This window comes from Carcharodon carcharias, chromosome 7 (genome assembly GCF_017639515.1).
Source record: "Carcharodon carcharias isolate sCarCar2 chromosome 7, sCarCar2.pri, whole genome shotgun sequence".
Lineage (NCBI taxonomy): Eukaryota > Metazoa > Chordata > Chondrichthyes > Lamniformes > Lamnidae > Carcharodon > Carcharodon carcharias.
Genome location: NC_054473.1, coordinates 77,656 through 92,021, shown reverse-complemented (window position 1 = coordinate 92,021; position 14,366 = coordinate 77,656). Strand labels below are relative to the sequence as shown.

Here is a 14,366-nt window from a genome sequence, read left to right as displayed (position 1 = left end):
TTAAAATCCCCCCATTATTTTATTACCATTCCACAAGTGGCCAAATGAACGTGTTCCAGGTCATCACAGACATGGTCGAGTGACTTTTACAGTCACCACCCTCCTTATCTGAGGAGATATGGCTTTCCTTAGGTCTATTTACAATATATCCCTTCCTTAGCATAAAACTGAAATCATTGGGCAAAACTGATGTCAGTGATGGGGGTCTTGCCTGCTCACTGGAAAACCGGCCGGAGTCCAGTCTCACCTCCACTGGGGAAAGCCCGTTGGAAGTAAGTGCCCATCAACCCTTAACTGACCATTGTCAGGCCTTCCCTGAAATTTAGGGCTCGGGGGTGGAAATCCTGCCTGCTGAGAGCTGCAGCCCAATCAGAAGCCAGCAGCTCTCCGATGCTCATCAGTGACACAGGGAGCAATGGCTGATGCAGGGAATACACTCACCAGAAGCTGAGGGACCCTGATCACAGGTGAGTGGCTCAGGATGGGAATCATGAGGAAGGTGTCATTCTCCGTGCCCTGGAGGTTTGCAGGGTTTGCTTTTCAAGCTCCCTGTGTGCTGACTCCCCACCCACCACTGGGTGAATACCAGTGGCAGCAGATGGAGCCCTTAAATGGGCATGAATTACCCACCTGGGCCTCAATTAGTGTCTGGGCAGGAAGGCCATTCACAAACCTCCCTGCCACAGACCCCATGAAATCTCATGATCTTAGGTCCAACATGGGCAAGGAAACCTCCTGCTGATTACCATGAACTTCCCTCCCTCAGCTGGTGAAGCAGTGCTAAAGGACACAGCTGCTCGACTAGGTCTGCAGCAGGTGGTGAGGGAACCAACAAGAAGGAACAACATACTGGACCTCATCCTCACCAACCTGCCTGTCGCAGATGCATCTGTCTACGACAGTATCGGTAGGACTGACCACCACACAGTCATTGTGGAGACGAAAACCCACCTTCACATTGAAGATACCCTCCATCGTGTTGTGTGGCACTAACACAGTGCTAAATGGGATAGATTTCGAGCAGATGTAGCGACTCAAGACTGTGCATCCATGAGGTGCTGTGGGCCATCAGCAGCAGCAGAATTGTACTCGAACACAATCTGTAACCTCATGGCCCAAAATATCCCCCACTCTACCATTACCATCAAACCAGGGGATCAACCCTGGTTCAATGAAGAGTGCAGGAGGGCATGCCAGGAGCAGCACCAGGTATACCTAAAAATGAGTTGTCAACCTGGTGAAGCTATAACACAGGACTACTTCCGTGTCAAACAGCATAAGTAGCAAGTGATAGACAGAGCTAAGCGATCCCACAACCAACAGATCAGATCTAAGCTCTGCAGTCCTGTCACATCCAGTCGTGAATGGTGGTGAACAATTAAACAACTCACTGGAGGAGGATGCTCCACAAATATCCCCATCCTCAATGATGGGGGATCCCAGCACATCAGTGCAAAAGATAAGGCTGAAGCATTTGCTACAATCTTCAGCCAGAAGTGCCGAGTGGATGATCCATCTCAGCCTCCTCCAGAGGTCCCCAGCATCACAGATGCCAGTCTTCAGCCAATTCAATTCACTCCACATGATATCAAGAAACAGTTGAAGGTACTGGATAGTGCAAAGGCGTTGGCCCCGACAATATTCTGGCATAAGCACCGAAGACTTGTGCTCCAGAACTTGTCGTGCCCCTAGCCAAGCTGTTCCAGTACAGCTACAACACTGGCATCTACCCAGCTATGTGGAAAATTGCCCAGGTATGTCCTGTACACAAAAAGCAGGACACATCCAACCCGGCCAATTACTGCCCCATCAGTCTACTCTCCATCAGTAATGGAAGGAGTCATCAACAGCGCTATCAAGCGGCACATGCTTAGCAATAACCTGCTCACCGACACCCAGTTTGGGTTCCGCCAGGGCCACTCAGCTCCTGACCTCATTACAGTCTTAGTTCAAACATGGACCAAAGAGCTGGACTCCCAAGGTGAGGTGAGAGTGACTGCCCTTGACATCAAGACCACATTTGACCAAGTGTGGCATCAAGGAGCCCTAGCAAAACTGGAGTCAATGGGAATCAGGGGGAAAACTCTCCACTGGTTGGAGTCATACCTAGCACAAAGGAAGATGGTTGTAGTTGTTGGAGGTCAGTCATCTCAGTTCCAGGACATCACTGCAGGAGTTCCTCAGGGTAGTGTCCTCGGCCCAACCATCTTCAGCTGCTTCATCAATCACCTTCCTTCCATCATAAGGTCAGAAGTGGGGATGTTCACTGATGATTGCACAAAGTTCAGCACCATTCGCAACTCCTCAGATACTGAAGCAGTCCATGTGCAAATGCAGCAAGACCTGGATAATATCCAGACTTGGGCTGACAAGTGGCAAGTAATGTTCACGCCACACAAGTGTCAGACAATGACCCTCTCCGACAAGAGAGAATCTAACCATCGCTCCTTGACATTCAATTCAATGGCATTACCAACACTGAATCCCCCACTATCAACATCCTGGGGGTTACCATTGACCAGAAATTGAACTGGACCAGCCATATAAATACTGTGGCTGCAAGAGCAGGTCAGAGGCTAGGAATCCTGTGATGAGTAACTCACCTCCTGAACCCCCCCCCCCCAACCCCTGTCTACCATCTACAAGGCACATGTCAGGAGTGTGATGGAACACTCCCCATTTGCCTGGATGAGTGCAGCTCCCTCAACACTCAAGAAGCTTGACACCATCTAGGACAAAGCAGCCCACTTGATTGGCACCACATCCACACTCCCTGCCCCACACACTGAGTTTTTCGCACTCTCGCACCACCGCCCCCCCCAGCCCAGTGACACACTCAGTCTTTCACACTCCCCCCACACACTCAGTCTTTCACACTCCCCCCACACACTCAGTCTTTCACACTCCCCCCACACACTCAGTCTTTCACACTCCCCCCACACACTCAGTCTTTCACATTCCCCCCACAGACTCAGTCTTTCACACTCCCCCTGACACATTCAATCTTTCACACTCCCCCAGACACATTCAGTCTTTCACACTCCCCCTGACACACTCAGTCTCTCACACTCCCCCTGACACACTCAGTCTCTCACACTCCCCCTGCAACCATACTCAAACTTTCACACTACCCCCGACACACTCAGTCTCTTGCACCCACTCAATCTTTCGCACTCCCCCGACACACTCAGTCTCTTGCACCCGACACACTCAATCTTTCACACTCCCCTGACACACTCAGTCTTTCACACTTCCCCCGACACAGTCTCTTGCACCCCCCCAACACACTCAATCTTTCACACTCCCCCGACACACTCAGTTTTTCACACTCCCCCCTGACACACTCAGTCTTTCACACTCCCCCTGCAACCACACTCAGTCTTTCACACTCCCTCCGACACTATCAGTCTTTCACACTCCCCCCGACACACTCAGTCTCTCACACTCCCCCTGCAACCATACTCAAACTTTCACACTCCCCCTGACACAGCTATTTATGATCTCAATTAATGACTTAGATAAAGTAATGTATCTAAGTTTGCTGATGATACCAAGCTGGGGGGAAAGGTAAGCTGTGGGGAGGATACTGAGAGGCTGCTAAGAGATATAGACAGGGTAAGTGAGTGGGCAACAGGATGAGAGGTGGAGTGTAATGTAGGGAAGTGTGAAGTTATTCTTTGGCCAAAAGTGTAGAAAAGCTGAATACTTTTTAAAAGGTGAGAAACTTGAAAATGTTGGCGCTCAAAGAAACTTGGGTTTATTTGTACAAGGAACGCAGAGAATTAGCATGCAGTGCAGCAAGCAATTAGGAAGGCAAATGGCATGTTTATTGCAAGAAGATTGGAGTACAGGAATAAAGATGTTTTGCCACCGTTATACAGGGTTTTGGTGAGACCACACCTGGAACACTGTGCTCAGTTTTGATTTCCACATTTAAGAAAGGATATCCTTGCATTGGAGATGGTACAGTGAAGTTCACTAGATTGGTCCCTGGGATGAAGGGTCTGTCCTATGATGAGAGGCTGAATAAATTGGGTTTATATTCTCTGGAGTTTAGAATAAGAGGCGATCTTGTTGAAACCTACAAAATTCTGAAGGAGTTTGATCGGGTGGACTCTGAGAGATTGTTTCCACTGGTCGGGGAATCTAAAACACGGGGGAACAGTCTCAGGATAAGAGGCCGATCATTCAGGGCTGAGATGAGGAGAAATTACTTCATTCAAAGGGTTATGAATATTTGGAATTCTCTACTCCAGAGGATTGTGGTTGCTCCATCATTGAGTATATTTAAGGCTGGGATAGACAGATTTTTGGTGTCTCAGGGAATTCCGGGATGGGGAATGGGTGGGAAAGTGGAGTTGTAGCCCAAGATCAGCCATGATCATATTGAATGGCGGAACAGACTTGAGGGGTTGAATGGTTTACTCCTGCTCCTATTTCTTGTGTTTTTGTGAGATTTAATATTTGGAGAATAGATAGGTGTTTCTGTGGCAGCAAACATGAATCCAGGATGGTGGGTTGCCTCCCTAATGCCATGGTCAAGGATGTCACTGAGCAGCTGCAGAGCTCCCAGAGGGGGTAGGGTGAACAGCAGTAGTCGTGGTCCGCAACAGTAGCAACGATATAAGCAGAAGGAGGCATGTGGTCATAGTCAGAATTTAGAGAGCTAGCTAGGAAACTAGCAAACAGGACCTCAAAAGTAGTAATCTCTGGATTACTAACAGTGCCACATGCAGAAAAATAAGAGGATAAAGCAAATGAATGTGTGGCTCAAGAGATGGACAGGTTACATCTAAACAGAGCCAGAACCAATTTCCTTTTATGGTGGTTTCCGAGTTTTATTGGAGAGGGTTTAAACTAACTTGGCAGAGGTGTGGAAAGCAGGAGGTAATATTAGAGAGGGATACCAAGGTGCAAAGAATTCTAGGAGAGACCTATAGTATTAGAGTAGGAAATAGTAAGATATTAGGTAGGTTCGGCATATGAAGGGAAGTAATAAAGTCTAAATTAATGTTACAGTCCATGAATTTGAATGTGTGGAGTGTGGTAGATAAGATTGGGGAGTTACAGGTACAGATAACCATGTGGAAATATGATTTGTGGCATTAACAGAGACCTGGCTCAAAGAAGGGCAGGACTGAGTATTAAATATTCCTGGATACAAAGTGTTCAGGAAAGATAGGAAAGGAGGAGGAGTGGTGGGATTGATTAAGGAGAACACTGCAGTGCTACAGAGAGAGAATGTCCCAGAGGGTTCAAGAACAAAATCCATTTTGCTAGAAATAAGGAACAAAAAAGCTGCAATTACATTGTTCAGTGTAGTCTATAGGCCACCAACTAGTGGGAAAGATGTAGAGGAACACATTTGCAAGGAAATTACATAGAAGTGCAATTATAGAGTAGTAATAATGGGGGACTTTAATTATCTGAATATAGACTGGGATAATAGCAGTGTAAAGGGCAGAGAGGGGCAAGAGTTCCTCAAGTGTGTTCTGGGAAATTTTCTGCAGCAGAAGTATGTTTCCAGTCCAATGAGGAATGAGGCACTGCTGGAGCTGGGTTTTGGGAATGAGCTGGACCAAGTGGATCGAGTGTCAGTAGGAGAACATTTAGGAGACAGCAATCATTGTATCATAAGGTTTAGGTTGGCTGTGGAAAAGGACAAGGAGCAATCCACAGTAAGAATAATTTATTGGGGGAAAACCAACTTCAATGGTGTAAGAATGCATCTGGCCCAGACACATTGGAATCAGAGATCAGCAGGCAAAACTGTAACTGAACAATGGGCTGTCTTTAAAGAACAGGCAGCTCAAGTGCAGTCAAGATATATTCCCGTGAAGGGGGAAAATATGGCAAACAGATCCAGAGCTCCCTAGATGACAAAAGAGGCAGAGATTAAAATGAAGCAGAAAAAATGTGTCTATGACAGATGTCAGGTGGATAATACAGTTGAGAACAAGTCCAAATATACAAGGTTCAGAGGGGAAGAGAAAAAACAAATAAGAGCAACAAAGCGGGAGTACGAGAAGAGACTGGCAGCTAATATTATAGGGAATCCCAAAATCTTCAGTAGACATTTCAATAGTAAAAAAGTGGTAAAAGGAGGACTAGGGAGCCAACCAGGGACCAAAAAGGGATTTTACACATTGTCGACAGAGGCCACAGTTGAGATATGAAATGAATCCTTTGCATCTGTCTTTACCAAGGAAGAAGATGCTACCCAGGCCATGCTGAAAGAGGAGGTAGTTCAGACATTGGAAGGGTTTAAAATGTATAAGGAGCAGGAATTGGATAGGCTGATTGTATCAGAAGTTGAAAAGTCACCAGGACTGGATGAGATGCATCCAAGGGTACAGAAGGAAGTGAGAGTGGAAATCCAGAGGCACTGGCCATAATTTTCCAATCTTGGACTTAGGGCTGGTGCCAGAGGACTGGAGAATTGCAAATGTTACACTTTTGTTCAAAAAAGGGTGTAAAGATAAGCCCAGCAATTACACCCACCTTAAACAGTACAAAGCTCAACACATTTCTACTTCTCTGTAGCTCTGAAGAAGAGTCAAACGGATTTGAAATATTATCTCTGTTTCTCTCTCCACAGATGCTGTCAGACCTCCTGAGTTTTTCCAGCATTTTCTGTTTTTGTTTCAGATTTCCAGCATCTGCAGTATTTTGCTTTTAATTACAGGCCACTCAGTTTAACCTGTTGGTGGGGAAGATTTTAGAAACAATAATTCAGGATAAAATTAATAGTCACTTGGAAAAATGCAGGTTAATTAAGGAAAGCCAGCTTGGATGTCTTAAGGGAAAATCATGTTTAACTAACTCTCTGGAGAGTTTTGAAAAGGTAACAGAGGGTTAATGAAAGCAATGCTCTTGATGTGTGTACATGGACTTGCAAAAGACATTAAGTGCCGCACAATAGACTTGTGAGCAAAGTTAGAGCTCATGGAATAAAAGGGACAGTAGCAACATGATACAGAATTGGCTGAGTGACAGGAAGCACCGAGTAGTGGTGAATGGTTGTTTTGAAGTTTGTAGTGGTGTTCCTCAGGGGTCAGTGTTGAGACGAGATTTGATAGAGATTCAAAATCATGAGGGGTCAGAAAACAGTAGACAGGGAGAAAGTGTTCCCATTGGTGGAAGGATCTAGAAGCACAGATTTGAGGTAATTGGTAAAAGAAGAAATAGCAACATTTGTAATGCAGTGAGTGGTTAACATCTGTAACGCCTGCCTGAGAGTGTGGTGGAGGCAGGGTCAACTGGAAGTTTCAAAATGGAATTGGATCATTATCTGAAGAAGGAAATTGTGCAGGGTTACAGAAATAAGCAAAGGGAGTCACACCAGGGGAATTACTCTTTCAGAGGGGCAGTACTGACACGAAGGGCCAAATGGCCTCCATCTGTGCTGTAACCATTCTATCAATAAGACAAAGTTAATTTAGTAATCTCATAGTAAAAGAACCTTTGGGCTAAAGAGATCATAATATAATTAAATTGCTTATTAATTTTGAAAGTGACATTCTCAAGTCCCAAACAGAAATCTTGAATCATTAAGCAGTTGTTTGGTAGAACTGAATTTGATTATTGCTGCAAAGAGAGACATATTTTTGAAGCTTTTCATCTGCATTCATCAGAACAAGAATATCAAACAATGACAAGGATTTATAGTTACAAAAGGAAAGGATGCAGATTGGTTGGCAGGTCGCTGCTGAATGACGGTGGCATTACCAAGCAGAAAGCAACGGGAAACAGTCTCCAACAAACGCACATGAGACTTGAACATAATCCTTTTGCTGCATAGAAAAGGTTCCTACATAGGAATGTATGTTGCTTCTAGCAAGCATTAAGAGCCATGTTACAAACTGAACTGATTACCTTCAATTGGTTGCTGATAGCAACACTCCCTCAGCACTGACCCTCCGACTGTGCAGCACTCCCTCAGTGCTGATCCTCTGACAGTGCAGCACTCCCTCAGTACTGACGCTCTGACAGTGCAGCACTCCCTCAGTGCTGATCCTCTGACAGTGCAGCACTCCCTCAGTGCTGATCCTCTGACAGTGCAGCACTCCCTCAGTACTGACCCTCTGACAGTACAGCACTCCCTCAGTACTGACCCTCTGACAGTGCAGCACTCCCTCAGTATTGATCCTCTGACAGTGCAGCACTCCCTCAGTGCTGACCCTCTGACAGTGCAGCATTCCCTCAGTACTGACCCTCTGACAGTGCAGCATTCCCTCAGTACTGACCCTCTGACAGTGCAGCACTCCCTCAGTACTGACCCTCTGACAATGCAGCACTCCCTCAGTACTGATCCTCTGACAGTGCAGCACTCCCTCAGTGCTGACCCTCTGACAGTGCAGCACTCCCTCAGTACTGACCCTCTGACAGTGCAGCACTCCCTCAGTACTGACCCTCTGACTGTGCAGCACTCCCTCAGTGCTGATCCTCTGACAGCGCAGCACTCCCTCAGTACTGACCCTCTGACTGTGCAGCACTCCCTCAGTACTGACCATCTGACAGCGCAGCACTCCCTCAGTACTGATCCTCTGACAGTGCAGCACTCCCTCAGTGCTGACCCTTTGACAGTGCAGCACTCCCTCAGTGCTGACCCTCTGACAGTGCAGCACTCCCTCAGTACTGACCCTCTGACAGTGCAGCATTCCCTCAGTGCTGATCCTCTGACAGTGCAGCACTCCCTCAGTACTGACCCTCTGACAATGCAGCACTCCCTCAGTACTGATCCTCTGACAGTGCAGCACTCCCTCAGTGCTGACCCTCTGACAGTGCAGCACTCCCTCAGTACTGACCCTCTGACAGTGCAGCACTCCCTCAGTACTGACCCTCTGACTGTGCAGCACTCCCTCAGTGCTGATCCTCTGACAGCGCAGCACTCCCTCAGTACTGACCCTCTGACTGTGCAGCACTCCCTCAGTACTGACCATCTGACAGCACAGCACTCCCTCAGTACTGATCCTCTGACAGTGCAGCACTCCCTCAGTGCTGACCCTTTGACAGTGCAGCACTCCCTCAGTGCTGACCCTCTGACAGTGCAGCACTCCCTCAGTACTGACCCTCTGACAGTGCAGCACTCCCTCAGTGCTGATCCTCTGACAGTGCAGCACTCCCTCAGTACTGACCCTCTGACAGTGCAGCACTCCCTCAGTACTGACCCTCTGACAGTGCAGCACTGCCTCAGCACTGACCCTCTGACAGTGCAGCGCTCCCTCAGCACTGACCCTCTGACAGTGCAGCACTCCCTCAGTACTGACAGTCTGACAGTGCAGCACTCCCTCAGTACTGACCCTCTGACAGTGCAGCACTCCCTCAGTACTGACCCTCTGACAGTGCAGCACTCCCTCAGTACTGACCCTCTGACAGTGCAGCACTCCCTCAGTGCTGATCCTCTGACAGTGCTGCATTCCCTCAATGCTGATCCTCTGACAGTGCAGCACTCCCTCAGTACTGACCCTCTGACAGTGCAGCGCTTCCTCAGCACTGATCCTCTGACAGTGCAGCACTCACTCAGCACTGATCCTCTGACAGTGCAGCGCTCCCTCAGCACTGATCCTCTGACAGTGCAGCGCTCCCTCAGCACTGATCCTCTGACAGTGCAGCACTCCCTCAGCACTGATCCTCTGACAGTGCAGCGCTCCCTCAGCACTGACCCTCTGACAGTGCAGCACTGCCTCAGCACTGACCCTCTGACAGTGCAGCACTGCCTCAGCACTGACCCTCTGACAGTGCAGCGCTCCCTCAGCACAGACCCTCTGACAGTGCAGCACTCCCTCAGTACTGACTGTCTGACAGTGCAGCACTCCCTCAGCACTGACCCTCTGACAGTGCAGCACTCCCTCAGCACTGACCCTCTGACAGTGCAGCACTCCCTCAGTACTGACTGTCTGACAGTGCAGCACTCCCTCAGCACTGACCCTCTGACAGTGCAGCACTCCCTCAGCACTGACCCTCTGACAGTGCAGCACTCCCTCAGCACTGACCCTCTGACAGTGCAGCACTCCCTCAGCACTGACCCTCTGACAGTGCAGCACTGCCTCAGCACTGACCCTCTGACAGTGCAGCACTGCCTCAGCACTGACCCTCTGACAGTGCAGCACTCCCTCAGCACAGACCCTCTGACAGTGCAGCACTCCCTCAGTACTGACTGTCTGACAGTGCAGCACTCCCTCAGCACTGACCCTCTGACAGTGCAGCACTCCCTCAGCACTGACCCTCTGACAGTGCAGCACTCCCTCAGTACTGACTGTCTGACAGTGCAGCATTCCCTCAGCACTGACCCTCTGACAGTGCAGCACTCCCTCAGCACTGACCCTCTGACAGTGCAGCACTCCCTCAGCACTGACCCTCTGACAGTGCAGCACTCCCTCAGCACTGACCCTCTGACAGTGCAGCACTGCCTCAGCACTGACCCTCTGACAGTGCAGCACTGCCTCAGCACTGACCCTCTGACAGTGCAGCGCTCCCTCAGCACAGACCCTCTGACAGTGCAGCACTCCCTCAGTACTGACTGTCTGACAGTGCAGCACTCCCTCAGCACTGACCCTCTGACAGTGCAGCACTCCCTCAGCACTGACCCTCTGACAGTGCAGCACTCCCTCAGTACTGACTGTCTGACAGTGCAGCACTCCCTCAGCACTGACCCTCTGACAGTGCAGCACTCCCTCAGCACTGACCCTCTGACAGTGCAGCACTCCCTCAGTACTGACCCTCTGACAGTGCAGCACTCCCTCAGTACTGACCCTCCGACAGTGCAACACTCCCTCAGTACTGACCCTCTGACAGTGCAGCACTCCCTCAGTACTGACCCTCTGACAGTGCAGCACTCCCTCAGTACTGACCCTCTGACAGTGCAGCACTCCCTCAGTACTGACCCTCCGACAGTGCAACACTCCCTCAGTACTGACCCTCTGACAGTGCAGCACTCCCTCAGTACTGACCCTCTGACAGTGCAGCACTCCCTCAGTACTGACCCACTGGCACTGTCTGCATGATGCACCCTCAGGCTTCTGACTTTGGTGTGAACCATGAACCCAGGGTTGATGTCTTTACCAGTTGACATTACCTAATTTTGTCTCTTTCACTTCCTCTTTTTAATTTAGAATGTTAATGTGAATCGGTCGGAGGAGGAAGCGCTGAAGACTGTTCCAATCCAGTATCCAACTGCTCACTCCGAGCACGGACAAGATTGAAGCTGAGTGCTCATTGGGATCGGACAGTGGAGGATCTGAGACCAGGGGCACGTATGGATCCCATTCGAGCTGACTTTAAAGAAGTAACCATGTCTTCAGCTGGTAGCTTGCATAGATGTTCAAGCAGCGCCCCCAGCCGTTTGTAACATTTATGCCCTGTCACTTGACGACTGCCAGAACTGTGATTCCGTGAGCTCGCTTTGTGTGTTTGTGCATATGTTGTGACAGCTGATGAAGCAATTTATGAACCTGGTGCCTTGAAATGTTTTTCTTTTTAACACAAAACAATACAAGTGACACTCAATATAAAGATTACAGTTTTGGATGTAAGGAAATTTAATGTGAAATAAATTTTAGCATGAGCTTCCTACACTGAGTTCAGCACGAAGCTGTTAGCTGCGTGTAGCACTGTTCATGAATCAGATGGTTGTGGCTTCAAGTCTCACTTCGGAGACTTCAGCATTTAACCCATTCTCAACGGAGTACTGAGCACTGTCAGAGGGTCAGTACTGAGGGGGTGCTGCACTGTCAGAGGGTCAGTACTGAGGGAGTACGGCACTGTCAGAGGGTCAGTACTGAGGGAGTGCTGCACTGTCGGAGGGTCAGTACTGAGGGAGTGCTGCACTGTCGGAGGGTCAGTACTGAGGGAGTGCTGCGCTGTCGGAGGGTCAGTACTGAGGGAGTGCTGCGCTGTCGGAGGGTCGGTACTGAGGGGGTGCTGCGCTGTCGGAGGGTCAGTACTGAGGGAGTACGGCACTGTCAGAGGGTCAGTACTGAGGGAGTGCTGCACTGTCGGAGGGTCAGTACTGAGGGAGTGCTGCACTGTCGGAGGGTCAGTACTGAGGGAGTGCTGCGCTGTCGGAGGGTCAGTACTGAGGGAGTGCTGCGCTGTCGGAGGGTCGGTACTGAGGGAGTGCTGCGCTGTCGGAGGGCCAGTACTGAGGGAGTGCTGCGCTGTCGGAGGGTCGATACTGAGGGGGTGCTGCGCTGTCAGAGGGTCGGTACTGAGGGGGTGCTGCGCTGTCAGAGGGTCGGTACTGAGGGGGTGCTGCGCTGTCAGAGGGTCAGTACTGAGGGGGTGCTGCGCTGTCGGAGGGTCGGTACTGAGGGGGTGCTGCGCTGTCGGAGGGTCGGTACTGAGGGAGTGGAGTGCATTCATCCATATGGATTACTGACATTTTTACTGTAAGTATCCAATTCAGACACATAAGTGACCTAATATTACCCATCCAAATACAGGACCATTCTTATAATGTTAATTGTGTGTGTGTGTGTGTGTGCGCGCGCGCACGTGAGGGCTAAGTGCATGAGCGAGAAGGATGGTTGGGTATGTGTGAGAGAGAGATGGGGATGGGACGAGAATGATCAGGAGAGTGTAGGGCTCACACCCTGGGAACAGGATTATCCCATCCTTCTTGCTGTGGGAATCACCTTGGGCAGCACATGGTCTGTTGACTTGGGGCAGGAATTTCCAGTCCTGCAGCGAGCGGCACGAGAAAATCCCAACCCCGTCTCATGGTTCTCATTCCCTGTCACCCCCCACACATCAACACACACTCGCACAGTAGATAAGGCAAGTGAGTGAGCTAGGCACAAACACTCTCATCCCTTCAACATTCTAATAATCATCTTTATTTATTACTCATTTTCTTTAAATTACCAATTTTTGATTTTTTGTTCTCAGCACATTGTTTCTTTTCATACATAATTGATTTTTTTAAAAAAAAATCATGTTTAATATTGTGCCAAACCTTATCTTTCTGAAATGTGATCATCAGCCCCCTGAATGTGAGAAAAACTGAAATGTGCCCCCTCCCCCCCACAAAGCCTAAAGGTTAGACAAGTCCACATTAAATCCAAGGTCCTGTCTCCTCTAGTGGTCGGGCGTAAAAAATCCCATGATCACTGAACGAGCCAAGGTGCCCTCCCTGGTGACTTGACCAACATTTATCCATAAACCAACATAAATTAAACAGGTTATCTGGTCAGTCACATTGTAGTTTGTATAATCTTATTGTGTCTATTTATTACCACATTTCCCTACAGTAATGACACCACACAAAAGCATTTCTTTGGTTGTAAACAGCTTCATGATGTCCCAAAGAGGTGACAGGTGCTATATAAATGCAAATCTTTCTTCAATTGGCCAACTTGGTGAGGTGTTGTTCATGGAGGATCAATTGCTTTGCCCAGCTTCTGAACTAGGCTTTTTTGAAATCTGAGAAGCAATTTGTGAATTGTTAGTCTAAAGTTTTTCTCAAAGGAATGATGAGATCTTGCTCAGCTTGGACAGGTGCTATTTGGAGTGCCTGACAAGACATGGGGATGGAGGATCAGGATTCAGATTGAGAATACAGAGCACCCATCCATCAGATCAACCGACTTGGCACATAATTCAGCAATATCCACAAGGGCACAGGGACATTACTGAGTGCAGATCAAGTAAATGCTGTGGTTGGCATGATCCAAAAGGGAAGAGTCACTCCTGCGACAGGGTCAAGAGGAGGAAGACACCTTGTTGGTGGAATTTTGTTCTATTTTGGAAGTCTCAAATTTGTTGAGAAATGAAAGGGAGAAACAACATGACGGATGATGATGCTGGGAGTCTCAGAGCCCAGATGCCAATTGGTGAGAGCGTCAAACTGCCAGAGACAAAGAATGGATTCAGTCCTGCCAACATTTAACCAAACACATTTTGGACCAACTCCCGCCACTTAAGTGCCTCAATTGGGGCAAAGGTGAGCCTTGCTCACCCTGCATAACATTGCGGGCAGGTTAGAGGGTGGCAGAAACATACAAATTTGGAAGAGTAAGCCATCTGGTCTCTTGAGCATGCTCACCATTTGATTAGATTATGGCTGATCAGATTATGGCCTCAACTCCACTTTCTAGTCCACCCCCTACACCCTTTGACTCCCTCGTCAGTCAAGGATCTAAGTCAGCCTTAAAAATATTCAGTGACCCAGCCTCCATTGCTCTCTAGGAACAAGAATTCCACAGACTAATGACTCAGAAAAAAATTCTCCTCATCTCTGGAAGATGGTTGTGGTTGTTGGAGGTCAATCTCTCGGTCCCGAGACATTACTGCACGAGTTCCTCAGGGTAGTGTCCTCGGCCCAACCATCTTCAGCTGCTTCATCAATGACCTTCCTTCCATCATAA

General features: G+C 48.7%; 1 protein-coding gene across 1 annotated transcript in view; it reads left to right on the top strand.

Annotated features, from left to right (window-relative positions):
* LOC121280446 (6-phosphofructo-2-kinase/fructose-2,6-bisphosphatase 4-like) overlaps positions 1–11,571 on the top strand; it is a 230,776-nt gene extending 219,205 nt beyond the window's left edge. The window contains exon 15 of the mRNA XM_041192440.1: positions 11,115–11,571. Within this exon, the coding sequence (XP_041048374.1) occupies positions 11,115–11,204 (90 nt within the window). The 3' untranslated portion in view covers positions 11,205–11,571. The remainder of the gene's footprint in view (positions 1–11,114) is intronic.
* The last annotated feature ends 2,795 nt before the right edge of the window (positions 11,572–14,366 follow it).